Source organism: Pyrus communis, chromosome 1 (genome assembly GCF_963583255.1).
Source record: "Pyrus communis chromosome 1, drPyrComm1.1, whole genome shotgun sequence".
Classification (NCBI taxonomy): Eukaryota; Viridiplantae; Streptophyta; class Magnoliopsida; order Rosales; family Rosaceae; genus Pyrus; species Pyrus communis.
Genome location: NC_084803.1, coordinates 43422800 through 43450700, shown reverse-complemented (window position 1 = coordinate 43450700; position 27901 = coordinate 43422800). Strand labels below are relative to the sequence as shown.

The 27901-nt window shown below is 38.0% G+C and overlaps 2 protein-coding genes across 4 annotated transcripts; one reads left to right on the top strand and one right to left on the bottom strand.

Moving 5' to 3' along the window:
- Positions 1-7273: 7273 nt before the first annotated feature.
- Positions 7274-10623, bottom strand: LOC137714181 (endoglucanase 25-like). Its single transcript, XM_068453462.1, has 6 exons — positions 9842-10623; positions 9304-9611; positions 8724-9188; positions 8381-8516; positions 8110-8282; positions 7274-7963 (listed from the first exon to the last, which is right to left on the bottom strand). The coding sequence occupies exons 1-6, from the start codon at positions 10224-10226 to the stop codon at positions 7562-7564; spliced, it is 1869 nt and encodes a 622-aa protein (XP_068309563.1). The 5' UTR covers positions 10227-10623; the 3' UTR covers positions 7274-7561.
- Positions 10624-22869: 12246 nt separating this feature from the next.
- Positions 22870-27362, top strand: LOC137714157 (glutathione S-transferase zeta class-like). Of its 3 annotated transcripts, none has more exons than XM_068453444.1 (11): positions 22875-23039; positions 23148-23262; positions 23368-23424; positions 23559-23644; positions 23764-23835; positions 24668-24721; positions 24816-24891; positions 25042-25103; positions 25842-25898; positions 26660-26782; positions 26929-27362. In XM_068453444.1, exons 1-10 carry the CDS (start codon positions 23037-23039, stop codon positions 26759-26761), a joined length of 684 nt encoding a protein of 227 aa, XP_068309545.1. In that variant the 5' UTR covers positions 22875-23036; the 3' UTR covers positions 26762-26782; positions 26929-27362. The 3 variants fall into 3 exon arrangements, with proteins under 3 accessions (XP_068309554.1, XP_068309545.1, XP_068309540.1); XM_068453439.1 differs by having other exon boundaries at positions 22876-23039; positions 23136-23262; XM_068453453.1 differs by lacking the exon at positions 23368-23424 and having other exon boundaries at positions 22870-23039; positions 23136-23262.
- Positions 27363-27901: the final 539 nt, after the last annotated feature.

Below are 27901 nucleotides of genomic sequence, written 5' to 3'. Positions count from 1 at the left end.
AGAAGAATATATATATGTAATAGGGGTGGGCACAGGCCGGATCGGGCCCAAATTTGGAGGGACCGGACCGAACCCGCTTAACAAGGAAACGGGACAGGCTGGGTCGGGTATTGCAAATCTGATCATTGGAACCGGACCGAACCCGGCTCGTTCGAAGCATGCCGGTTTGGGACGGGTCCACAGGTCTAATTATTATTATTTTTTCTTTAAAACAGAATGTTATTGTGTTTTTTCATAAACACAACGGCACAGATTGTGCACATTGCCCAGCAACACAGCAGCACATATTCGAACAAATCTATAGAGAAGACATGGCACACTCTTTTATAGTCAGACGCTATCAGCATTAGCACAATAACAGAAAGTGTTAGTAAGCAGTAAAACCAAGCTTCCCAAAACTATTACCTTTCTACTAGTAATAACCCCTCATTGTAATTCCCTTATCGTTTTCTATAGGACAATACAACACATATATATATATATATATATATATATATATATATATATATATATATCCACCTATGCTCAAAAATGGCCAAAACCACGAGTATGCCATGTCCATAGACTCTACAACGCATTAACAAATAGGCCAAATGAACTTAATCAATATAAAATGATACATCAGCCAAAATCACCTAACGTGACCCATACGACTGTACTTATATCTCATCAATCATCCCTACACACGAGTCGGAACCACCTCTAGTGGTCTGTACGACAGGACCGGGTGTAAATAAGTACGCTCAAGTGCTACGATCACGTGAAGACTGTGCGAATAATTGCGGGTCACCTACGAGTCGGAACCGCCTATAATGGTCTGTACGACAGGCCTGTGCACCTACCTTGAGTCCAAGGTGAACGTAAAGTATAGGAGGTGAACATCACGTGAAGGACTGTGCCCTGACCACGGGCAGGAGCACTAACACCGGGGTGCAGGTATCCATATCTCATCAATCAATACTAGCATACAAGTCGGAAGTCACCTATAGTGACCTGTACGACTTAATCTATAGCTCATCAAACATCCCTGCACACGAGTCGGAACCACCTCTAATGGTCTGTACGACATGACTGGGTGTAAATAAGTACGCTCAAGTACTACGATCACGTGAAGACTGTGCGAATAATCGCGGGTCACCTACGAGTCGGAACCACCTATAATGGTCTGTACGACAGGCCTGTGCACCTACCTTGAGTCCAAGGTGAGCGTAAGGTGCAGGAGGTGAACATCACGTGAAGGACTGTGCCCTAACCACGGGCGGGAGCACTAACACCGGGGTGCAGGTTTATAAGCTCTCAATGCATCTCAATATAACATGTGCAACTCATGGCAACCAGTACGACAGTATCGAAGTTGCCTAACACATAAATGTAGTCATGCTATAACTTAATCGATTCAACTAATACCATAAACTCACCTAAACTTGCCTGGGTGTCCTGCGTTCACCTTTGCACTTGAAAGCATTCCCAATAATTATATGCAAGTAATATACATATGGATATACCATGATGCAATCTAATACTCAACCATGTCGTAGCATTTTCAATTATATACAATATGGTGTGAAATGTACAATCATTAACGCCCTACTCCCAAACTATTTATTTTCAGGAATAATTATCCATGACAACCTAATTAACACTAATTTAACTAACTAATTCACAAAACTAAAACTTGCCTTTACCAATTTCCTTCGCATTACTCAATTTCCCAAATAAGGCTTTTGTCTCAAATATATTACGGCTGCATCTAACGTCTCATTAGACTGCCTACGTACCCTAAACAGGGATCAAGCCATTCGTAGTTCATATAGTACTTTAAGCATTCACAATAATTATACGAAGGTAATATACCTAATCAATTTTAAAGTGTCGATAGAACTCTCAATAATATGTACGATAAAAAGGAAAAGATCCACTCACCTGGAGTCCACGCTATGATTCTCTAGCGCACGCATCGAGGTGTCCTGAATAATTGGTGTCTATGACCAATGATCGAATCACATCTCAGAACTCTTATCAGTAGAATACGTAATTCACATAAAACACAACCTCAAGGGCATACTAAAATAGTTTGAGACCCATTGACCACAAGCCAACAGTCGATCAAAGATCGATGGTAGGGTCTACAACCCTGTATAGCTCGACCCGGAAGATCCGCATATCAGATTTCCAATCCGCAACTCCCAAAGATCCAAAATATGCTTCAAGAATAACATATTAAAATTTCATTACGATCCAACAGTCAGATCTCCGCCAAGTGCCTAAAACAAGTGGTCGTGAACATTTATTTTACTAACTTACAAATCCAATTCGGGAAGATCCGTACGTCGGATTCCCGATCCATGAATTCCTATGATCTTTAAATATTACGTATTATAATGTATCCAATTTTGGTGACGATCCAACGGTCGGATCGTCGATTCATTTTTTTATCAAGTAACGTATCGTAACGAATTTAGGTTCCAACGATCAACCTACGTCATTCAAATAACAAAACTGAATTCAAGACATTCAATATAGCCTAAAAATAGCATTGACGGCCCACTGGCGCCACTGGTGGCGGTCGGCCGCCCCGACTTGCCGGAAAATCCAACTATTTCCAAAAATTCTCAAACTTCACAGAAATGAAGATCTCAGTGAGTGGAGCGACTTTCATACCTGCCACGAAGTCCAAAAGTGGACAGAAGATGGTCAATTTTTCCCACAAAGTCGGCGGGTGCCTAAAACTTCCCGGTGTCGATTCGTCTTCTACAGTGGTCCAACGGGGTCAAGGTTGGTTGGGTTTTACTCCTGGGATGATGGGCTACAAAGCCCAAGTGGTGGCATCGGCCATCACTTTGCCGATTTGTTGGAAAATAAAAAAGGGTGCCCAGAGCACCGTGAGAACCGCCAACTTTCGTGGCCTCAAACCGCCACATACCGTGGTTAATCAAGGTGGTTCTTGGGTAGGTTTTGTAGAGGGGAATGAGAGCTTCAAGATGGTAGTGGTGGCGTTGAAAAACTCCATCGGAGCTGGCCGAAATCGGCCTTGGAAAATGGGTGGTCACACAGGGTCAGGCACGGGTGCACGGGAAGCTTTCCCATTTTTTTTTTCCTTTCTTTCTTTTTTGATTGGGTCTCACCCTCTCCCTCTAATTTTAATTGGTTCCTTCCTATTTGTGCCTAAAATCTTATTGGCCATTTTCCCACAAGGTGGGAATTCAAATAATTTCTAACTAAACTTTAAATAACCATTTTCAAACGTCAATAACTATACCGTTATAATCCGGACTCGCAAACGGCTTTCCCCTATGCGTTCACACCAACGAGTACTATGAGAATATGTTAAAAGAATAAGTCATACGTCTCTCTAGACGATGGAAAATCTTTGCCTCTATGACATTTTCGTAAATTCACGCTTTTAAAATAAAATAAAAACGTAAAATTTGGAACGGGTTGTCACATCCTCATATCCCCTTCTCTCCCACCCGACCCTCTCTCTCTCTCTCTTTCTCTTCTCTCTATCCCTACAACTTGCATTCCTAAAATCCCAAAACCCAGAAACCCTTCTCACCCGTCCCTTCCCCAACCTTCCTTTCCGATCCCACCAACGACAACCCTACATCTGTCATTAACTCCAGTGATGACAACCATAACCCCCAATCACCCCCAAACCCTAACTCTAGCCACAACCTCAACAATAACATTCCCTTCTCCTCCTCGCCCCTGGAGTCTGCCCCCTCTGGCGCCCCGCTCGCCTCCATCGCTCTTCCACGTCTGCCTTAACCAAGACCAGGCCTGCTTCGCCGTAGGGACAGACCACGGGTTCAGGATCTACAACAGCATCCCCAAAACCTAGAAACCCTTCCAACCCTTCCCACACATCCCCCTCTCCCCAACCTTGCTTCACCACCCCATCGCTGCACTCTCTTTCTCCATCTCCACCTCCTTCCCAAGGTTCGGCTAAACAAAAATTGAAAATGAAATTTGATAGATGAGAAAACAGAGGAACCAATCAAACCCACACCACAATGATACAATTCAATTCGAAGAATCTAACTTTCCCAATTTTCCCACACTTTCTCGGCACCCAAACAGAAAACAAGAAACAAAACCCATAATCATTGCCGTGAAATGCCTGATTCAGCTTTGCCAATATGTAAATTTCCGGCGGGTCCAAATACCCCAGAATCATTGTCGCACATCTCTCTCGCAAATACCAAGACCGGGTTTCGATGGCAAAGATTTCGGTGCTTACAAACTTATTTTCTGGGCTTGTTGCATGGATGCTCCAGTGGCACCTCCTGACCACCTCTTCGCCGGGGATAGCTCTCTTCCCATGTTGGGTGGGGAAGGTTGGGGGGACGGGTGAGGAAGGTTGGGGTTTTCTATTTGAAAATGGGGAATTAGGATTTGGGTTTGGGTTCGAAAGGGATAGGAAGAGGTAGGGGAAGGGAACGGGTGGGGGGATGGGCGTGGGTTGGGGAAGGCTCGGGGGATGAGGAAGAGTTTGGTAGTTGTCGAAGAGAAGAAGAAGGTTGGTGCGGGTGGAGGAAAAGGGAGGCCTGCATCCCTAGGCTATTTTAATTTTTTTTTTGTTTTTTTATTCTTAATTTTTTAATTTTTTAAATATTTAATTATTAAAAATATATATTTATTTTTTAATTCAATTGGGTTAGTGAGTGGACCCCGTCTCTAGCCACGTTAGCATTTAACAAAGAAATTAACAGAAAAATTGACTGAGGTCTGACATTGTCACAAATTCGTAAGATGAGGTATGACATTGCCAATTTTAAAAGATGAGGTATGAAAGTGTCGTGACACCAATAGTTGAGGTAGTTTTTTGTCATTTAGCCAAAAAAAAAAAATGCCTTCCTTTTCTTCTTTAGTTTGTACATTTACACCTATCACCCGCCACCACATGAATTTTCAATTGGGATCTTGCTCACATTGAGAACCCAGAATAGCATCTACAAAACTAATTCAAAAACCCTAAATTCCTAAACCAAAAATTCACATAAATAAAAATACCCTAATTCAAAATTACCTAAATTTTAGCATGACGATGGTGGCAGTGTTCTCGATGCGGTGGTCGCAACGACGGTGTTAGGGGACGATGGTGAATTGATGATGGTCTGGGACTTGGAATTAGGAATGGGAGAATTGGGCTATGGGACCTGGGTTCTCTGGGATGTCATTGAGGAAGAGAGCTTGGGTGGTGGTCGTCGCGACTCGCCACGGCGGTGGTCTGGGATTGGATTTTTTGTGAGTGATGCTGTCGAGGAGGAGAAGAGTGGGAGTCTTGAGTCTAATAGGAGTTTGGGAGATGGGGAGAAAGCAAGCCTTATCCATTCATTATATTTAGAAATAGGCCGATTTGGGGCCCCTTCCTTCTGAAGATTTGGACTTGCCTCGAACCTTAAATACCCCGCCCCGCCCCGCCTCGCCCCATTTATCTCTAAGAAAATTAGAACCGTCCCGTAAACCCCACACACCCCCCCGGGGGGGGAAACCTTGATTACCTGCCTCGACCCGCGGTTCCTCTACCCATTTGTCCACCCCTAATATGTAATGTGAAAGTTTTAGGTATGGTGTGATTCTAAAAAGAAAAACAAAATAATAAAACATTATCGTAATAATCTTATTTATATTTATTTAATGGTGAAGTGGAAAATTGTATTTTATTCTTTTATTATAATTTATAAGGCCTTGGACACCGGAGAATTGGTTTTTGAGAATGAGGATTCTCTAATCATGTTCATTCATTGTAGATCGTGCGGTTATAAATTATTTTAAATTTTATATTTAAAATTAAGCATCAATAGTAGCTGAAGAAAATTGATCATATAATTTACGACGAACCACGATTAAGGGATCCAGATCCTCACAAAAAGGATATCCTCATTCGGTTTTTGAGACTTGAAATGCCGAAAGCTTTGATTTTGGGTTTTGTTCCGTGTCGTCTTCCTCCCTTCTTCGATCACTCTGCCTAATTTTCCATTTATTTTGTTCTGCAAAATTTCTGAAGCAGCGAAGAAACCCTCGTTGCCTGCTCCAGCAGAAATCCCAAGTGTCTAAATCAAATTCTCGTTTTTTTCATGCAATTACAGATCCATTTTTTAATTCATTCTACAGTTCTCTCTCTTTCCTCATGCTCTCCCGCTCACTCTTTAGATATTATGCTGTCTATTTCTCTTCTACGACATGCAGTGAAATGGCGAGACAGAACAGGGTCGTCTATACCACCGCCAAGGCCGCCTAGCACGCCAAGTCGGCCGCTTAGGATGCCCAATCGGTCGCCTAGCATGCCCAATCGGCCGCCTAGCATGCCCAATCGGCCGCCTAGTCACCGCTTAAACCCCTCCGATTTATTGAACGTTTTTAGGATAATCGCGAAGGAGGCCTAATGCCCAGCGCCTAAGTGGCCGCTTAGACCGCTTTTTAGAACAGTGTATACATATTCAAGATGGCCATGCTAACTTACAGAATTTCACCGAGTAAAAGAGGAAAGTTACCACTGCAAGATCTACATCTACTAAATAGAAAGTGTAAGATTATGTGTATGAATTATGTAAGAGGACTGGCTATGGTGTTTAAGATTGATATGGAATTATGTAAGAGGACTGGCTATAGTGTTTAAGATTGATATGGAAAAGTTTTGATTAAAAGCTGTGAGTTATCCTTATTCTTTTCGGATATGAGTATTGAGAATTGTTCAATCCCTGTGGGATTGAAACTTAGTGCTGGAACTCGTTTAGACTCATGATTTAGTATTGATTGTATAGTTTAAATCCTAAACTGATTCTAATAGGGAATAGTTAGAGGAATACTATATAAGGCTTAAACCCTTAAGCCACTACTTGCAAGCTCTTGGTTCATGGTCGTTCCAAGTCCTATTGATTAGAAGAGCTATCGTGTCTTGTTAAAGAGGAGAAGGTTTTGAGTTCACGAAGCTACAATGGCTACTTCATCTGGATCGAATTCTGCAGGTTAGTTTTTTGTAGCTTTTGGTTTATAGTTTTACATATTGGTTCTTAGTGAGTTGTGATTCAATTGGTTGAATCCATGCTATTTGGTTATTGTTATTCTTACAGAGCTCCTTATTCAACTCGCCAATACTCTGCGCTGCAGCTACCAGAAAAAACAAATGAAAACATAGCGCAGATCCATGTAAAGTAAGAAGCTGAGTCGGGTCGAGACGGAGAATACAACTCAATGCTCATAACAGCATTAGCATGACACATTCTTGTCAAAACCCAAATTCCGGGGAGGTAAGGAGCGAGAAAAATACTGACATGCAAAATTCAAATTTATTATCTGTAAACCAAATTCAAACTGTTCACTTTCCATGTTTCAAAAAATACAGGATTTGTCTCAGACATATATACTGTATATATCACAAAATTCAATCAAATAGACATTTTTATCAATTCCTCTTGACGAAGGCCAGCACAACAATCTCTCAACGTCTGTCCAGTAATTCCTTGCGCCCATCCCTTGATCTTCATGTTACTGAGTTACTGTTTATGTCAACGAGACTGCTTTAGCATACTAAAACAACAGTAACCGCTTTAGCATCTCATGGTTTCCAGGGTGCCGGAGGTGGTGGTGGAGTGGGGAACATTGGGGGAACCGCAGAGAAAATCGTATTTTTGTCAATTCCAACAGATTTTTCTCCCGACAAAGCAACGAGTGCTGCTACCAAACCTGCATTTCCTGCAAGAGTCGGCTCTGTGTAGTTGTAATTAGAACGAACATCACGGAAACCATCATGTTTGTCAGGACCAGCAACCATGGCCCCATCAATCGTGTTTGGGTTTGCTTTTGGAGTGTCCCTCCATTTCCATCCTCCTTTACAACTGTATTTGATTTTGTTCTTTGGAATAGATGCGCCTCTATGGTGGACATGTTTTGGGTAATGATTACCAAAGCCCACGACATAACTCATTTTTCGAGGATTTTTGCCAAGGATGTAATCAATCTGCCAAAGAGAGGGTGAAGAAAACAAAAAGGTTATTGGCCAATCAAGTCTCAACATGAGTCTTTACACGTGTGGGGAGTACAAGGCCCATCAGCAACCTCACTGAAAAAAATTTAAAGGAAAGAAAGCAAATGAAAAATATATACCTGAGTTTTAGCAAATTCTCGCAACACGTCAGTAGAGTAGAAGTTGGGTCCACAATACCACCCAGGTGTATCAGCAGCATCAAGATACTCACTATACAATGTAGCTAAGAAGGCTGCATTGACTACATACTGAAGAGGTTGTGGCCTTCCATGATTCAACTGGATCAAGCCTCCTGCAGCAGGTCAGTAAGATGTTAGATTCCATACTTGAGAACTCCGTGAGGTCAATTAAGTCCAAAACACAAACAATTATGGAGTAAGAACCTCATACCTTTGGTTCTGTTGAAGGTTGTAAAAACAGGCAGGTATGAGCACATGATTATGCTAGTCTGGTTGTGAAATGTCCTCAAAATTTCTTCATACGGATACCCAGGGCTCAAGAATAACCTCAAACGGCTCAGAAGCACCTAGTCAAAGAATTTCAAGATTGTGTTGACAATACAAAATATGAAGCAACTAAAATTGTGAAGGTCATAACCCGAACGTAATCTGATATTAGATAAAGACCTGATTCATGAACATAGAACTAACAGAAGATAGTTGTAAGACATGTATAAATGGATTTTAGAAATTGCATGCATCATATCAAAACATGAATTCTTCTGCTAGCGTACCTGAGCCCCAGCAAGCTTGTTGTCCCAGCTCAATACTCCATAATCAGGTCCTCCCCAGAAGGCACCAGCATGTTTAGCAAGACCCGGAGTTGTTGCAAGCTGAAGATAAGAGGAATTTCCAGTAGCATAATACATCCAAGCTCCACCCCATATGAACTCATCCCAATAACTGGTGGAATTGTAGAAGGTTGCCGCATCCGTGCTACCACCAGCACTATATCTGCCTCTCTGTTCCCTTGAAAACCTGAAGAGTGTTTTTGCACCATGAACAAGTTTCTGAGAGTATGCCTTGTTATCTTTGAAAACTATGGACGAAGCAGCAAGAGCGGCGGCCATTTCCGCAGCTAGATCGGAGCAACTATGACACTGAGACACAGGACGCTGGTAGTCAATATCCTCAGGACGCATCCAGCAATAATGATCATTAGGAGTAGTACTTCCTCCGGCAGTAGATCCTACCCCAACCTGTCAAATTAGCAAAGTAGCAGATTAGGAAATTAACAATAGGCACTGAAAAGTGAAAAATAAAAGAGAGGGCTAAGTAGTGAATGCTGCAAATATTAGGCAGAGAGATGGATACCTGGGCAACAAGTCGGTCAATGGAATCGGCAGAATGGTTGAAGGTCTTCAAAAAGTAATCGGATCCCCATTTAATGATTTCTTTAACATGGGAGAGTTCCCCAGCAGCTTCATACTTAGCACTGTATTCAATGACGCTCCAGCTGAGCATGGTCATGGCGAAGGAGGCGGGGAAGTTGAACTTGATGGCATCTCCGGCATCATAAAAGCCACCGGCAAGATCTTTGAAAGTGGTGGAGGGATCATTGCCATCCCTTAAGCACGAATTACCCCTCCACGACACATTGTTATGCTTTGGGAGTTTTCCGGCTGCCAGGCCCATATATTGTAGAAAATTAATATGAATGAAATAATTATTGAATGAATGACAGACATATTAGTGATGACAGGATCTGAGGAAGCCAAATTAACCAAAAACAAACAAACATGATCCAGATTTGACAGTTACACTTTATGTTTCTGAGGGTATTGAATGAGTCTTGTATTTTTTGTAAAAAAATGAAGCACCAACCAAAAATAGAAGGAAAAAAGAAACATACATCGCTGGGCGTTGAAGAACATTAGGGACTTGCGAAGCGCCAAAGTGTAGTTGTCGGGGGGAGGGCGGGAGTGGCGGTGACGCGGTACAGTCTTGACGATGAGCGTGATGAAGCCCGCCAGGAAGGCCGAGACCAGCAGCGTCCCGACCGTCCACACAAAGATCTTACGGCTGACGATGATGCATCCCAGATCCACATACTTCTTCTTCTTCTGCTCGCCGGAGGGACCCAGCAGCCAGCTCTGCTGAGTCTCGTCCAGAGGCCGCGACGACAGCGCCGCCCTGTCCAGATCCTGTAGGTTCCGGCTGCGGTCGTCGTCGGTGGCAGAGTCAGCCGTGTTTATCTCCAGCGGGCCCCCCCAGGGGTCCCTGCCGTACATGCTCATAGCTCTAATAGAATGCCTGCCGACCGACAGATGTTATTGAGTTCCACCGACACCGACACCCAAAGCAAAGCGATCAGATCTGATGAGTAATGAATGAACTGAATTCACAAAACAAACAAGCTAGTTGCTTTGTCTTGCTGTTGCTGGCAATAGAAAGGAAAATGTGGACTGAGTTTGGACTTTTTCTGTTGTATTATCTATTAATTTATTCAATAATTGGGAATGTTGAACTTGGATGGGTGACGCTGGGAGAAGCTCTTGTTTTCTTTTTCAACCCAGAAAGAATCACAGCAGATTACAGTTGTATTGATTTCCTCATATTCTTCGTACCATGTGGCTTCCAGACTTCCAGTTTTGTGATGGGATGGAATTTTTTTTCTTCCTTCCCCTAATTATTTTTCTTTTTATTTTTGTTGATTAAGTTTAAGTAATATAATCAATTTAATATTTATATTTATTTAGTTAATGACACTGACCACTCCACTGCTGCGACAACGACACCTTGCCTATTTTTTCCTATCCCACGCGCCTATGCCAATTTGCCTTTGACTGGCTGGGATAATAATAGGAAAAGGGATCATTCTTGAAGTTTGATTAAACGGTTAAAATTATTATAATTTTTAAAAAAACTCTTGTTTTTAGCAGTTTGATTAAATTTCATAAATCCAAATTGATGGATTTGGTAAATTTGATGGAAGGAATTTGAAGATGATCTCTTCCCAATAATACCATACCGAACTTCTTTGCTTTGTTTACACTTCACCACTGGTACTATTCCTTCCATCCACCCACCCAGTTACAAACCCAAACCCAAACCCAACCAATGTTAGATTGAAATTCTTTTTCTCCACGAGTCCATGTTATTGGCTAAAGAATGTCCCTCTTCTATTACTCCTTACAATAAAACTCAAATTTCTAAGTTTTAACTTACTCTAATCTTTGGGGCAAATACGAGTTTTAACCCAAAACTCAACTCCGGAGCAAATTTAGGCCGAAATTCATCCCCTGAGTTAGTAGGGCTGACCAACCATATATGTGTATTTTTTTTTAATTTTATATTTATAAATTCATTGAATTTAATGGTTAAGATCTAATATGATCAAATCCTATGGTAAAAAAAAAAAAGATCTAATGGTCCAAATTTAAATTCAACTTCTAAAGTAATTAAAAAAAATTGTTGTATGTGTTTTCATATTCTTTCATAGTGTTTTACGAGTTTCATAGTGTCGGTTTAATGATTTTTCAATATTTATCGGAATCTAAATATTTTTAGATTAAAATGTCCATAAAATTAAATTAGGATAGTCTACATATTTTTTTTTTTTTAAAGTTACTTTAAGAAAAAAAATTATCCTAAATTTATTCTTTAATAATATCGGGCTAAAAATTGAACAAGAAGGGTTGGAAGAGAAAGAGTGAAGTGCCAATTTAGTACATGAACTATCACCTCAGTGAAAATTAGGTCTTGAATTATTTTTCAGTAAAATAAGTCCCTAAATTCTTAAAAAATTGCTAATTTCATCCTTACTACTATATTCAAAGTTATTTTATCTAATTTTTCGACAACTTAAGTCACTTGACACACTTTAGAATATAATACCGTCATTTTCTTGCTATAAGCCCTTAACATTTCATATATGTTATGAATTTAACATCTAATTTACCCTTCATACACTATTTCTTTATGAAAATTACCAATCTACCATCCAATGTGTATGACATGCAAGTAATATGACTTAAATTGACGAAAAATTGAATATAATAGCTTTGAATTTAATATTAGAGATGTAGTTGGCTGATTTTTATAATTCAAGGATTGATTTTTCTAAAAAAAATAGTTTAGAGACCTAATTTTCACTAAGGTGATAATTTAAGGACTAAATTGGCAGTTCACCCGAGGAGAAAAATTGTTTCTGAGTTAAAACCTAAATTTTTTGGGTTAAAAATTTTAGGTTTTAATCCAATGGTTGGAGATGGTAAAACAATCAATTTTTTTGTCATGTTTTACTTCAGTTTTATAGATTGGGTGTGGATTGTTTTGATGGTCATCCCCTATTGACTAAGATCATCTCTGGAGCTTTGCCTCCGGGATCGACAGATCCATTAATCTTGACCATTAAATTTAATCATGCAACCATGAAATCATAAGGGAAAGGTGCATGCGATGGAGATGGAGAGGAAGGGGTGGGATCATGGCAGTCATGGCGTGGGAGAGGAAAGAGGAGGGGATGGGAGTGCGATGACAGCAGTCATGGCGGTCAATGATCGATGAGTGGTGAAGATGTGAAAGTGAAAGAGAAAGTATGAGGAAGAACTCAGTTTGGTTGTCGAACTCTTTTAGCGCTGCGAACTTAGTTGGTGGTGGCAATGCTCTTGCTGGAACCACCATAGACAAGAAGGGGAAATAATTCTAGGAAGTGTTGTGTGTGAAAAAATAAAGAAAATTTCTAACCGCAAGATCAATTTTGAACAATTAGGATTTGTTGATCCCCTGGATCCATATAGAATTAACCCAGAGATGATACTCTTCCATTCTCTACAACTCATTGGTTTTGAATTCAAACTCTCATTTTAATGTAATTTAAAATAATAATATTACTTGTAAAAAAAAAAATATATATATATATATATATAACAAAATGTATTGATTATTTTTCCTACCTAGTCTTGATCGAAGATGTCAGTCGGAGATTATTGTCCGTATCGTCTTTTTCTCCTCCACTTCATATTTCACCGCCGATTGTAACTGGTTTCGAGGGAGGAAAAAGAGATGAATAGGTCGGGTAGATTTCATTGTTATGGCATTGATTCGTTATGACATTAATCGATTGTTGCTCCATCATTGTTTATTGGTATGTTTATTAGAAGTGTCCTTAAATCTAATCATAAAATGATTTTTTAATAGACATTACGTTATATATTAATTTAAAAAAAAAAGAAGGAAAAATTTGAAATATGTCCAATTTTATAAACTACCTTTTGAAATAGGTTCAATTTTTAGTGACTTTTGACTTTTGAAATATATCCAATTTTTAGTTACTTTGACCTATTTCAAAAAACCCCTTAAAAGAACAAAGATTATTGGTCATAAACATCTCATTAAATGTGACATATGCTTAAACAATAAATCAAAGAATATTTAATAGAAAGAATGTAATCTAAACAAGTTGGATTTATGAGACTTTTCTCTTTCGTACACATATCTGAAATGTTTGAGGTCATTCTCTCTTTAGATAGTGACCGGTCTCGAGTCATTATGTGAAAGACAACAAGACAAATGTGTAGGTGCTTAATAGAGAGTGAGTTCACTGCACACACGATCAAACATGAGTTCTCGTACTCATGTCACGTGATAACTCACTAGCTGGAATACTGCAAAGTAGTCATTTGACTTAAGACACCGCAATTATCTTGTGGATGCATTTTTTGTCACACCCCGATCCCATGATACGTCCAGGATTGACATGTGACGTTACCACGTACCTCTTCAACTATCGTGCATCGCTCACGAGACGTGACGAAAAACAAATTAACAGTTCAATAACGTAGTAACTGTTTTTATTTATTTATTTCATAGCTGCATCTAACTCTCAAGTTAAACTGCCTACGTACCCTAAACAAAATCAAGTCATTCACAACTCACCTTTATGTTAACCTCTTAATATTCTCAAGAAACTAACTAGCAAGAAACATATAATTCCAAACTACACCCAACATGCATGATGCACCTATATGCTATTTCATCACAAAATCACAATCAACAACATATAACATTTCAAGGAACCAACGATGCACAATATTAACCTTTAACCACCTTGATTAACCAATATGATCAAAATAAAATATATATAAAAAAAAATCATTCATAAACCATACTTCACAAATTATAAATAAACTAGCTAGAATTCCTGAATGTCACCTAGACATCCATCGCCCTTCCTAAATCATACCACAAAGGTTCCCAAATCTTTCGTTCATAAGCATGCTGAAAACTAAGGCTAGCGCAACACAATTCAGTCGAAACCTACAACTTATATATTTTCGCATTCTAGACCGAATCTAGTTCAGACCAATTCAGTGGAACCGAATGGAAAGAGGGTTTCTAAACCACTCAACGAATTTGAGAGAAAGCAAGGTATCTGGACCACTTAACGGAACTACAGCGAAACACGATTCCGGACCACTCAACGAAATCCAAGCAAAACACGATTCCAGACTGCTCAATGAATCGAGATGAAGCAGGGTATCCGGACCACTAAACGAGACCCTAGCGGAACACGATTTCGGACCACTCAACGAAACCGAATAGAATTCAAGGAACTTAGTTTAGAATGGCTCAACGAAACAAGACATGACACGTTTTCGATGCGACAACTCCCCATGGCAATGGGTTACCGGTTCCTACTAACCCTCACGTTTCATAAACATTTCAATTATGCATTTCAAATCGCCTTTCATAAATAGAATGAAATTGGGTACTAGGCAGAATATCTTGCAAATAAAAATTAACTTTGCACTTGACTAGTCAAATGAGCTAGTCAACTAGTTACAAGTTAGTCAGTGATATAAAGTGCAATTGTAAGAACAAAACCTAACTGACCAATACGTCCAACTAATCACGAAGTCTGCCCAGATTAGTTTCACAATAATAATTCCTAAGCTTGAATACATTTATATATTGGTTCATTATGCAAACAGCAATAACAAAGCAATTATAAATAAAAGTATGTTGGATTGACTAGTCAAGCTCACTAGTCAACAAAGTACAGATTCGTCAGTTAATCAAAGGTAAATCTACGACAAACTTAGTTCACTAAGAGTTATTATAGTCAACAACAAATCAGTTCATTGCTCATAATATGCAATGTAAACTTAGTCTCAAACACATATCAAATAACAATTTATAAGATGCGTGAAACATATGCAAGTAAATAAGACATGTGGACAAGCTTAAGAGACAAAGAACGCAATAAGTTTTTGGCCAGAAAAAAAAAACCCACCTCTAGGTTAAAAAACCCGAGACTCTCCACTGAGTCCAATCCACTAGTGAAATCAAGATTTTTACAAAGTAACCACACAAGCTCAATTCCTAGATCCTGATCTATGGAACGGCTTGTACCTTTGTGCAACCTTGCCTTTCACAAGATGGATTCCTTCGGTCTTCACGAAGTGCTGGCTCCTCCTAAGCACTTCACCTTGTGGCACCGAAATCAAATCAACTTATGCAAATGATGTTATGATGAAGTTGATGCAAATCTGGATTCGATGTCAAGTCAATTTCACCAGTCAAACACTTGAAAGATGAAACTGATGCAAATCCAAAAGAAAAGTTATGAAGGTTAAAGAAATTGCAAGGAATGTAAATTAATTGCGACATGATTTTTTCTCCCATATTTTGTCATGAAATGATTTAAAATGAGTGACATGCCAATTCAATTAAACAAAATAAACAATATGTCAATTGAGCTCATGAAAGAAATATCCAACCACAAACAGAAGTAAATAGGAATCAACAACAAGGACATAACATAACAATGAAGTTTAAGCACAAGGTACAATTCTCGGTACCAACAATTCCAAGCATAAGAACATGTCAATGTAATTAGTTCAAATCACCCATTTGTTTAGGATAACTAACAACAGCTAAACTAACAGAACAACATATAAAAAAATGGAGTTTCAAATTACAACTTAAAGCACAATTGTCAAAAAGTAACCTAATAGAAGTTGAACACCCCCAAGATTAGTACTTTCCTAAAAACAACTCCCCGACAAGCAGTACCCCAACAACTTTCAAGTTAGAATGTATGAGAGACAGAATTACATAACTCTACATAATAGAAATCGTCGTCAGAGATATAGTCATCCAACCCAAATTGACCAGAGATTAGCACAAACAAAGTTCAACAGAAGAGAGGTTCAAATACAACAAGCCAAAATAGATCATGATTACCTATAAAAATTTGAACACCCCCATAATTAGCATTCTCCTAGACACAAACTTCCTTATAACCTTAAAGTTTACAAACTAAGTGGCAACACCAGATCGGAAATATCCACATTTGTAGTAAATACACAATACAAGTATAGCAAAAGCACATTGGATAACAAATAGTAATACATCATACGAGTACGTCCAAGCAAAGAAGCACAGGTAAGTGAACCAACTCCCCACAAAGGATGTATGCATTATAAATGAACTCCCCCATAAATGATGCTCTTCATACAAACAAACTCCCCCAAAAATCAAGACCACAACTTGAAATAAGCATTAACAGTGAAAACCTTAAAAGATTTCACTTTTCTAACGAGGGATAGGGACTCAGCAAAAAAGGAAGATGTCCAATTACAAATAGTTATGTGCAAAAGCAAAAAATAATGTACCCAAACATATTTTTACAAACACATAACAAGATAGAGAACATGATAACAATTGTAATCATTGCACCAATAGATAACAGCAAAACCACAAGCCCTGAAGGGAATAAGTAAAACTAGTTTAAGACTCTTTTGGAAAGTATAGACCGAAAAATTAAATATCTAAATGGCACATCAGAGAGAGAGCATAGCATGCAAAACCTTTGGCAACATCAAGAATGAGATTTCCATTGTTCAAGATATGACTTAGAGGCTTGCCATTTGGACAAAGTAACAGTGGGGGTCTTGATAGGCTTGACGTTGGTAGGCTTTTATGTCATAGCGACAAATGAACAACTCAGAAGGGTGCATAGTAGCAGCGGAGGTGAAAGTGAAACCCTAGAGATGTTAGAGAAGTTAAATGCCTAGGATACCATGGAGACATTTGAACCAAGGGACACAAACGGTTGAGATGAGGAGGTTAAAAACATAAAGTGTAATAACATACATGCCCTTAAAAATCTTCACTTTTCTAACAAGAACTAGTGGCTCGTCAGAAAAGGAAAGTGTCCATTTTGAAAACAGATAGTGCAAGATCTTACAACAATGAAATCAACTAATTCGGACACCATACAAAAACCATGATAGATCACAAGAGAATAACATGATCTTAGGACCAATAAGCTGCATCTAACTAGACAATCCACAAAGAAGATGAGTGAATAAACAACTTCATTATCTATGCTTCCATGAGAGGGAACCAAAAAATAAGTAATGACTTGAAATTTAAACATGCAAAGCAATTCTCACATAACAGGTCTTTAAGGTCACACATGGACATTAAAGCATAGATTACGACAAGCTCATAGTGCAACTGTGATGTGTTAAGGTACGGGAATGGAATTGGTGATAGCCATCTTTAAATCAAAACTCCAAACCACTAAACTCAATATTAATTCGGAGGTTAACCAAACTTTTAGTAATTCATTGAGTTTAAGAAACAACACATAAATCGAATAAGGAGCAAAACACAAAACTACGCACAAGGAAAAAAGCCAAAGCCAGATGAAGATGTAAGATGAAATATGGCAATAGGGTACACAAGTAATTTGATATGGTTGGTGCAAAAAGTATTCGAAGCACCTCGAGAACCTTTTGAGCTTTTATGATAAATGGAAATAATTTGATGACCCATGACATTGCAATGGATAACCCTTTTGAAGGAATGAGAGATTGAGATTCCTTTTTTTTATTTTATTTTATTTTTATTTTTTGAAATTTTTGAGAAAGTTGCTCATAACTAATAATTTAAAGGCTTATATTTATGATTTTATTTTAAGGATCCCTTAGCACGAATCTAAGAGATAAACAGGTGGTGTTTTGCACTGGAATTGATAATAAGTTCAATTTACAGAGTAAGTAGTGCCACTACACCTCAACTAAGACCAAAGTAAGCCTAACCTCTAAATCAACACAAGTTTTTGTTAAATGAAACTATGATTCTTTAGAGGCTATCAGCCACAGTAGGGAGAACCTTTGACATCACAATGTAAAGATTATCCAAGTTTAATCCACAAAATACTAGCAAAGTATGACATTTAAGATATGCACATAGAGAAAAATAGGATTAACTGATAAGATGTTTGACACGACATATATAATAACAAGTTTAAATAGGCAACAAAAAATTGGAAGCGTAGCTATTCAACCTGTTCAATTGATGGCACAAAGAACAACAGACCTTAGATGATTTTTAAGCCATCGATTGTCCAAAGTACTTGTAAGATAGTTAGCCAGCTGTTTCTCAAATGACGCTAAGATTAGCACATGCATTTCTTTCCATAAACTCACCAATGAAATCAAATTGAGTTCCAAAATGATTGGATGTTAATAGCTGAATAAGATTCTTCCAAAAGTCAATTTCTCACATATGGTCAAATTAAAGATGAATGGCCAATTAATTCGCACCACGGTTATTGAACATATACAATAACCACAACATAAAGACACAAGTAATCATGACGAGAGCAACATTTGCATTCACATAAGAAAGAGAAACATACCTTTGATTTTCAATGCATCCAACAATCAAATTGTCTTTGTTTTACCACAAAACATCATCAAAGTTTGAGCACTAAGGATCATTTCAACCAGATGAGGAGTATTAGAAATTCTAGTGTAGGAGACTCCTATGTGAGACATCACAAAATGCATTCCGATGTTGCAAGATTCAAAAAAAAAAATATTCACAGAAGTAGAGATGTGGCAGCCCCCTTATGAACATTAAATTATCAATTTCTTTGTTCCAATCTGAGCATTCACCACCTTTAGAAAAAAATCAAGAATGTAGCAATTGTCCTTTGATCTTGGAACAACCAGCAAGTTCGTTCCATTTTTATCAATAAGTATGCAACATTTCTTCAAGAAACACACTTCATCAACAATAACAACAGAAAGCTGGTCAATGCTTAGAAAACTTGTTGTCAAACTAGCCACTTAATAGACTTTTTAAAGCCAAGATCAGGAATCTTGACTACCCATTTTCCAGCAATTTGAGCCATGTATCATTCACCAAATTCAATTTCATCACTATTAACAGGTGTAAAAGACAGGAAGACATCTTTGTTGCTAGTCAGACGACAAGAACACCCACTATTAAGGCACTAAACATCTTGGGGACGTAAAGAGCACAAGAAGTTACCAGACATTTGTTAGAACGTCTTCGAAACCATCTTGAACAAGACTTGATATTGTCAGAGCTACAGGAATTAACAATTTAAGCCATTTTGTTGACTTCCATGACTGGTTGATCTACTTAATCCTTCAAGTCAATTTTCTTTTCTGAGAGACGTTTTTTGCACTAGGCCATATAAAACCAAGTTCACCACAGTGAAGACACATGGGAATAAATATTGTCTTTGCAGAAGTAATGGCCAAATGAGTCATATGCAATGATTCCTCCATAATCTGTGTGCTTATGCTTATAGAACATGAACCACTTTCCACAAAACCAAGAGCATTCTTGGCATCACATGGAATTCCAACACTTAGAATTTTTTTGGATCTTTCAATATCAAGAGTTAGACAATCCATTTTGTATATAGCCTCAATCAACTCAGACGGTAGCTTCAAGTTTACCTCATGATACATTTCATTGTTAGCACTCATCACAATAACTTGTTGTAGTAGCCTTTCTTGAGATATCATCAATTCCTACACCTGAGCTTCAAGAGAAGCAATAAGATCATCTATTTCATCTTCATCATCACAAATAAGCGCCCTTCCGTTTAGTCTATATAGTTGAGCATCAAGAAAAGTAACTTTCTCACTCAGTTCCATTCTGACTAGTTGGAAATACTCAACTTCTTTTTGTAGCTCAGAAATCTTCTTGGTCAGCTCATCATTGTCTAATTTACAAAAAAGTCACATCAAACAGAGAGTCATACAAGACAGACAGATCACGATGTGATATTTCTTTAGAATCATTAAACACGAGTTCATCATCACTAGGAGACATTTCTTCAATGGTTTTTGCTCATCATCTGATGATCTGCCAAAACAAACAGATTCTTTACTCTCGTTTTCACACCAGGTAGCCACCATTGCATTGTCACATTTCTAATTTGGTTTCTTGTTGTTTGCACACTCAGCAACCCGATGTCTAATACCACCACAAGAGAAACAAGGTTTAGGTTCATCAGTAGAAGGCTTATCTGTACAACTTATTATTCTTCCCTACTTCCTACCAAAAGTGAAATTCCCTTAAGATTGAAACAAGGAATCTTTTGAAAACTCTCCAGCCTTTTTGACATCCCTTCCTTTGTTCCTGAGAATCATTTTGAATTGTTAACAAATAAAACTAGATTATCTTCAAAAGATTGATTAGATGAATCCTTGGTGACCAAAGCTTCTTCAACACTTTGAAGGGCAAACCTCCTTCCTTCTTTTTGAATCTCTTGTTTTGTCGTAGTGCAATATCAAATGTGGCTTAATTAAGTCAATGAGATGGCAGTGACGATATCATTCCTTGCTTTCCTATTAGCCATAGCTGATGTGACTTCACTGGGGTCTAATCACACTTTGCTTTTACAAATTAGTTAGTGATATAAAGTGCAGTTGTAAGAACAAAACCTAACTTACCAATACGTCCAACTAATCATAGGCTGCCCATATTAGTTTCACAATAATAATTCCTAAGCTTAAACACAGTTACATATTGGTTCATTATGCACACAAGAATAACAAAACAATTATGAATTAAAGTATGCTGGATTAACTAGTCAAGCTCACCAGTCAACTAAGTACAGATTCGTCAGTTAATCAAGGGCAAATCTACGACAAACTTAGTTCACTACGAGTTATCTTAGTCAACAACAAATTAGTTCATTGCTCATAATGTGCACTGTAAACTTAGTCTCAAAAACATATCAAATAACAATTTATAAGATGAATGAAACATATGCAAGTAAATAAGATATATGGACAAGCTTAAAAGACAAAGAACCCAATAAGTTTTTGGCCGGAAAAACCCACCTCTGAGTTAAAAAACCGAGGATTCTCCACTGAGTCCAATCCATTAGTGAAATCAAGATTCTTACAAAGTAACCACACCAGCTCAATTCCTAGATCCTAATCTACGGAATAGCTTGTACCTTTGTGCAACCTTGCCTTTCACGAGATGAATTCCTTCGGTCTTCACAAAGTAGAAGCTCATTTTGAGCTCTTCACCTTCTGGCACCGAAATCAAATCAACTTATGTAAATGATGTAATGATAAAGTTGATGCAAATCTGGATTCGATGTGTAGTCAGTTTCACCAATCAAACACTGAAAAGATAAAACTAAGATGAATCCAAAAAAGGTTAGTTTGAAGATTTGAAACTTGAAAAACTTGACCACAAACTTCGAACAAAATCACAATGACAATGCTACCCTAATATGCAACTATTTGAGTGTTTAATGCATGAGTGTGATTTTGTGGCTAGGGTTTCTGATGAGGAACTCAAAGAGGCAACTCCTGTTAGGATGCCAGATGGCATCATTTTGTGGTGACTCTACATCTTCCACAATTGCACAGAAAGATAGTAACAGAACATGAGGACAACAATACAATTTCATTAAATGCCTTTCTTCTCTTACAATGTATTATTTATGCTAATACTCAACTCTAGCTGTCACCACAAGATGATGCCATCTGGCATCCTAACAATACCCCTCCCTTAAAACCAATCTTACAAGTAAGATTTACAATTTCAAACTAAGTACAATTGAAAACCAGCAACAAAACCAAAAATAACAAAATCACAAGAATGTGTTAAAGGTTCACAATTTTTGGAACTTAAGCTTCAGTTCATGGTGTAGTCCTCTTCAAGACCCTTGAAGCAATGAAATCCCGCATCAAACATTACCCTTTGCCGCACCTTGAGGTGAAGATCATCTACACGTTGTTTTCAAGCTCAAAACTTGAAGCAATCATTTAACCGTTCGTCCAAGATCAAGTCATCACGACCCTTAGATCAACAATCACGCATCTACATCAAATTTGAAGACTGAATTAGAGGAAAATTGTAAACAGAGATTGTAACCCTACAAATTCATCAATACAAATCTACTTCGTACACGTGTTCTCGTTTCATTCAATACATAATTTTTGTGTTTACAGAAATTATTGAGAGGGATTTGGTTTCGTGGAATTCCATGATTTCTGGGTTTTGCAAAATGGGATGTGCTGGAAATGCGGTGGGGTTGTTCTGGGAAAATGAAGGGTGATGGATTTGAGCCTAATGAAACGACTTTGGCGACGGTTCTTGAGCATGCGGGGACACGGGAGATTTGAGTTTGGATACGTGGGTGGAGTGTTTTGTAGTTGAGAAGAAATTGGAGATGAATTCTTATGTAGGCTCTATGTTGATTGGCATGATAAAAGTCCTAAGAAATTCATGAAAAAATTTATACAAATCCATAGAAATCTATAAGTGAAATCCATATAAATTTGTCAAAATCCATATAAGATTGTAGAATCTATTAAAATCCTTTAAAATCTGTCACTTAAAAAGGTCTATTAAATTCCCCTGAAATCAAAGTTAACTACACCCCTAAATTTTTTGAGGTTTTAAGTACTTAATTTATAAAAAAATGCAAGTGTTATTGATACTTCAAAATTCTTATTCTACACTCCCTACAAATATATTTTTCTTTTTAAATATAAAAAATTTGGAAGTAAAATGAAAAATTTTGAGTGGCAATAACAATCCCCAAAAACAAAAGCTCAAACGGCGAGAAACTAAAGTAAGTCAAAGTAATAGAACAAACTGTGGCTCAACTCAATCCTCGCCTTGGTATCTGTCTGTCAGAACTCAAAACGTAATAGAATAATCTGTCTGTCAAACCTCAAAAGTTGAATACTCAGGGTGGGCTGAGGCTGATGCTGCTCTGCTGCGTTTAATTTATCAAAATGGTGAGTGAATTTCTTTTCTGCGTTTAATTAATATTCGGTTGATTGATTTGATTTGATAGATAACAATAACCCTAACAAATGATAACAAATGATAAGATGGAAGCACAGGAGGTGGAGGTGGAGGCGCAGGCGGCGACCGAAAGTGGCGATCAACAACTCAAGCTTTATTCCTACTGGAGGAGCTCTTGCGCCTACCGTGTTCGAATTGCTCTCAACTTGAAAGGTCAAATTTTTCCCCTTTTTTCTCTAAAAGAAAAAAGTAAGTATTCATTCAATTGTTGGTTCATTCATGCAATAATTTATTATGTACTGAATTAATAATAATTAGGGTTGAAATACGAGTACAAAGCTGTAAACCTACTGAAGGGAGAGCAATTCAGTCCGGGTTAGTTTAGTTTAGTCCCTCCCTCTCCCTCCTATGACAATTGACAAACACCTAACTCATTTGTTGTAATTCTGTTTAAATTATTTACTATAATTTGGTTGTTTGCAAATTGCAAATTGTTGCAATAAAAGCAGAGTTCAGAAAGCTGAATCCGCTCGGGTATGTGCCTGTGCTTGTGGATGGGGACACCCTTGTTGCTGACTCATTTGCCATCCTAATGGTAATTGGTACCTCTTGTTTCAACTTTCTCCTCTATCTTCTTATTACTTGCTTCTCCTCCATCCAAATTCCAAATACCCAATATTCCATTGCATTGCATTAATCTTCTTCTTTATCTAGTATTTAGAAGAAAAGTACCCGCAACATCCATTGTTACCGCCCGATCTTCAGAAAAAAGCTATCAATTACCAGGTCAGGCCTAACTGCTTCTTTCTCTTCCCCTTTTAATTGTTCATTCCTTTTCTCAACTATTAGTATTACCAATGCAAAGGAGAAAGAAACCAAACAAAAATAGATGTATGCATATAGTCCTTGAAAACTCCCCTTCCGTTATACTATGTTTTTCCATTTAGAACTAATTGGGCGCATCATGCACTCAATGCCTTTAAAATAGGCGGAGTGACTCAATTTCTTGGTGCAATACAAGTAATTGTGCTAATGTCACAATGAGAACATAAATGCTTAACAAGTTGCGGCCACGGCTTAGCCAATTGGTAACCATACATCTCGTCCGATCATGAGGACCCCAGCTCAATTACTCTCTCTGCCAAATGTTGTAACTGATGAAGATATTGTCGTCAGTGTGCCTGTGACAACCCTCAGTATCATTGGCTGAGTTCATTAGTTATATTATGGTTTCCAATTTTATCCTTTTGACTTGGCAAAACATTTGCAACTTTCCCAGAACTGCACTGATGAGTACGCTATGGCCTACACGGCTACACACATGATGTGGATCAGTTGCTTTTACTGTCATTTTGAGGAATGGAAAATTAATTTCACCTGTAGTGGTGCTTAGTACTATATTGTGTTTAGCACACTGAGTGATGCTAATTCAACTAAGGAAAAAGTATCATGCCCTGCCCGTGGGATATATTACTAGTAATTTAAGTTTCCAATTATAACTGTGGAATGTTCATTATTCTGACCAAATAACTTATCTAAATTATGTTATAGTAAGATTCTTAAATGTATGTTCAAAATTCTAATGCTATTAGCATGTCCCTTATCACCTGATATGCAGGCTGCAAATATTGTTTCCTCAAGCATACAACCTCTACAAAATCTGGCTGTACTGGTAATTAGCTGGATCAAATATTGAGTTCACTTCTCATGATACTATTATAACCTAAATGATATAGGTCTTGTTTTGCTGCTTTTCCAACTTACAGAAGTACATTGAAGAAAAAGTTAGTCCCGATGAGAAACTTGAATGGGTTAAAGTTCATATTGGAAAAGGCTTTTCAGGTATGATTTTACAAGGCTATCAATTCATCCCTCCCCTAGAATAGATATAATGATATTTCCACCTCAAACTTGCTTCTCTATTCCCCAACTCACCCCAAATGTGGAAGATTTATCAAATCATAATTTATGTGATACTTTCATGTCTTTCAGCACTTGAAGAACTGCTGAACAACCATGCAGGAAAATATGCAACTGGAGATGAAGTTTACATGGTCTGTTTGCTCATTTTGTCCTTTTTCTTTTATTCTTCCTTTTCAGAAAAAGACTCACAATCCTTTTCTATGTTGGAAAATAAGAAAACTGATAGAAACATTTTGAAATAATTTGACTCAAAAACTAGAGTCTAACCACAAAAAATCCATTTTTGAGGCAGGTCTGAGGGTACTGGTTTTTTTTTATTTTTTTTTATTATAGTATGTTTTAGATTGATGGAAGTTTGGGTTTGGGTAACCAGAAGAGTTTATGGGGAATGAATGTTTTGGGGTTTCTGTGATTCTAGAGAAATAAAGAATAATAGAAGGTGAAGAGAGAAGAAAGGACATACCAAGGCACCAAAAGATATACATATTTATAGGCTTATAATAGGACTCCCAAATACTCCTAGAAGTACTAAGAGTCCCATTAAGTATGAGAGCATATGGAAATTGATGGGTTTTACAAAAAAGATGGTGGAGTAAAGAAGTTTAGGTGTATATGATGTAGACTTTTGAAAAGTCCATAGCAGTTTTGTGGTATTCAATTAGAATTTTTAGAGATTCCATATAAGTCTTGTGGTATTCATTGAAGATTTTTAGAAAATCTATGGAAGTGTAGTGATTTTCAAAAAGTCATTACGTGAACCCTAAAATTTGAGTAGCGTGTTTGCACGGCAATGTCACTTTCTAATGTTCCACAGAACAAGTGTTAGTGTGAAATTACTTTATCTCTAACATGTTGACAAATATTTGCAGGCAGATTTGTTTCTGGCACCCCAGGTTTATGCAGCCATTAGGTTCCAGCTCAACATGGTACTTACCATTCGATTCTTGTGCAAGTTACAACTGTTGCAAATGAACATTTATTCACTTGATTCGCATGGTGATGGAAACTATCCGATTTTGTGTTGTAATGTTTTCATCACATGATCAAGTTGTTGTCCTTTTGGTCAGAAATCAAGCTCCTTTCTGATCCAACTTTCAGGAGCAACCTGTCTTTCTTCTATTTTTAGCTATATTTTTTTTCATAAGAAACAGTAAGAGCTCGTTTTTGACATTCATATCTGTTCTTATGGTACGAACGGTAGCTTTTCACATTGAAGTGGAAATTGTAGTGTTCATTAATTAGGGGTATATATCAAGGTAGGTTTACCACAACTAAGGTACTTACAGGGACTTGGTTAAGAAAAGATACATGCAGAGAGTGCAACAAACGTCTCTTTCCTTCAGAATAATACAAACAGCTCATCATTCATATTTCTTTCTCCCTCGATATGTAAACTTAGAATAACCATATCTCTCTCTCCCTGATATGGGACTTTGTATCATTTGCTAGAAATTTTGAGGTGGGTTGGTGCGAAGAACTCAATTCTACTAGTTCAAGGCCTAGGTTGACATTTGAAGTCTAATCGATGTGTTCAGTGTAGCAAGTCTCTGTTCATCTCTTAATTGGCTTGTTTGAGCTAAGGGGTTTCTCTTACCCTTGCTTTTTTGAGAATTTATGGTCCAACTTTCAAGTGGCATTCTCCATCTGCATCTTCTGATTAATTTCTTTATACTCAATGTTTGTGCAGACTCAGTTCCCCCTTTTGGCCAGGTTGCATGAGGCATACAAAAAGATACCGGCATTCCTAGATGCTATACCAGAAAAGCAGCCGGATGCTCCTTCTCCATAGTTAAAAAATTGTGTTGAAGAGGTTTGAATTAACATTTATTAAGTTACTCTCTTGGTTAGAGTATAGCATATATCTAATATTCTGGTTAAATCTGGCATTTGACGTATATGTGAGGCACCATACGAACGGAATGCTTATTGTTGCTTTTGTGTTGATTGGTGCTTCAGGGACCCTGTTTGAAATCGTCGGTTCCATTCTTCTTAAACTTCCTTTTTAAAATCAGATGAAGCTTGTCCATCCCAAAGTCCAGCATAAAGGGTCGACAATTAAGGTCTGAGTTGAGGCATTTGAAATGTTGTATATCACTCAGATGTTTAGTCCTGTCCAAATAAGGATTATCCCATGATGGAACAATGATGAAACTGTAGAATGTTGTGTTTGAAACGTTGACTGATGTAATGGTTTGGAATGTCCGTCAAACTAGTCTTTTGAAGTACACATCAAATGTACTTGGACGATACAGCTTCCTGTATTCTCGATACAATGACTTGTCAGTTGTTTAGCAATCGGGTGTGTATATATACACACACACACATACATTGGCTAAATGATTTAATGACTTGTCCGTTGTTTAGCAATCGCGTGTGTATGATTTAAATGATTTTGTGTGCGTGCTCTTAACAAGGGAAGAATTCCCAACTACACCAACCCAACCCCAGGATGAAATGAAGTTTTTCCAATTCGTCCATCTCTCGGGTCTTCTGGATTGTGGACTTGAATTATATTTCGGTTTGTGTCTAGTGTCCCATGGGGAGGATACTGTTGCCAATGGCGTTGTTCAGTATTGTGTAGTGATAAAGCTGCGTTGACGATTGCGTGGGGTTCCAATGCAGGCTGAGAGATATTGAAGATTCTCTAATCTCTAATAAGATAAAATCATCTCAAATTTAATAAAGGAGAAGAGAGTGATGGGAATACCCTCAAAAAATGCACCCTTCAAAAATGCAGGCAGGCAGCACGTTAGATCAATCTTCATAAAAGTTTAGGTAAAACAAAAATTCAAATTATTAGTTAAGGAAACAACGTGGAACACGCGGAAGAAGGGAAGGAGGGAATAAGGTGGGCCGGCGGAAGCCATGGAACAATGGAGAGGGTCAAACGTAAGACGACAACCACTGGATTTCTTTGAACGGTGCCGCA

What these genes read in the sequence shown, in the direction of transcription:
- LOC137714181 (XM_068453462.1), bottom strand. Translation starts at nt 10,226, where the DNA reads ATGAGCATGTACGGCAGGGACCCCTGGGGGGGCCCGCTGGAGATAAAC. An exon ending in GTTCTTCAACGCCCAGCGAT is followed by an intron (nt 9,612 to 9,841) that starts GTATGTTTCTTT and finishes TGGGCCTGGCAG; the next exon opens with CCGGAAAACTCCCAAAGCAT. An exon ending in AACCTTCAACAGAACCAAAG is followed by an intron (nt 8,283 to 8,380) that starts GTATGAGGTTCT and finishes GACCTGCTGCAG; the next exon opens with GAGGCTTGATCCAGTTGAAT.
- LOC137714157 (XM_068453439.1), top strand. An exon ending in AATTGCTCTCAACTTGAAAG is followed by an intron (nt 23,263 to 23,367) that starts GTCAAATTTTTC and finishes AATAATAATTAG; the next exon opens with GGTTGAAATACGAGTACAAA. An exon ending in AAAAAGCTATCAATTACCAG is followed by an intron (nt 23,836 to 24,667) that starts GTCAGGCCTAAC and finishes CCTGATATGCAG; the next exon opens with GCTGCAAATATTGTTTCCTC.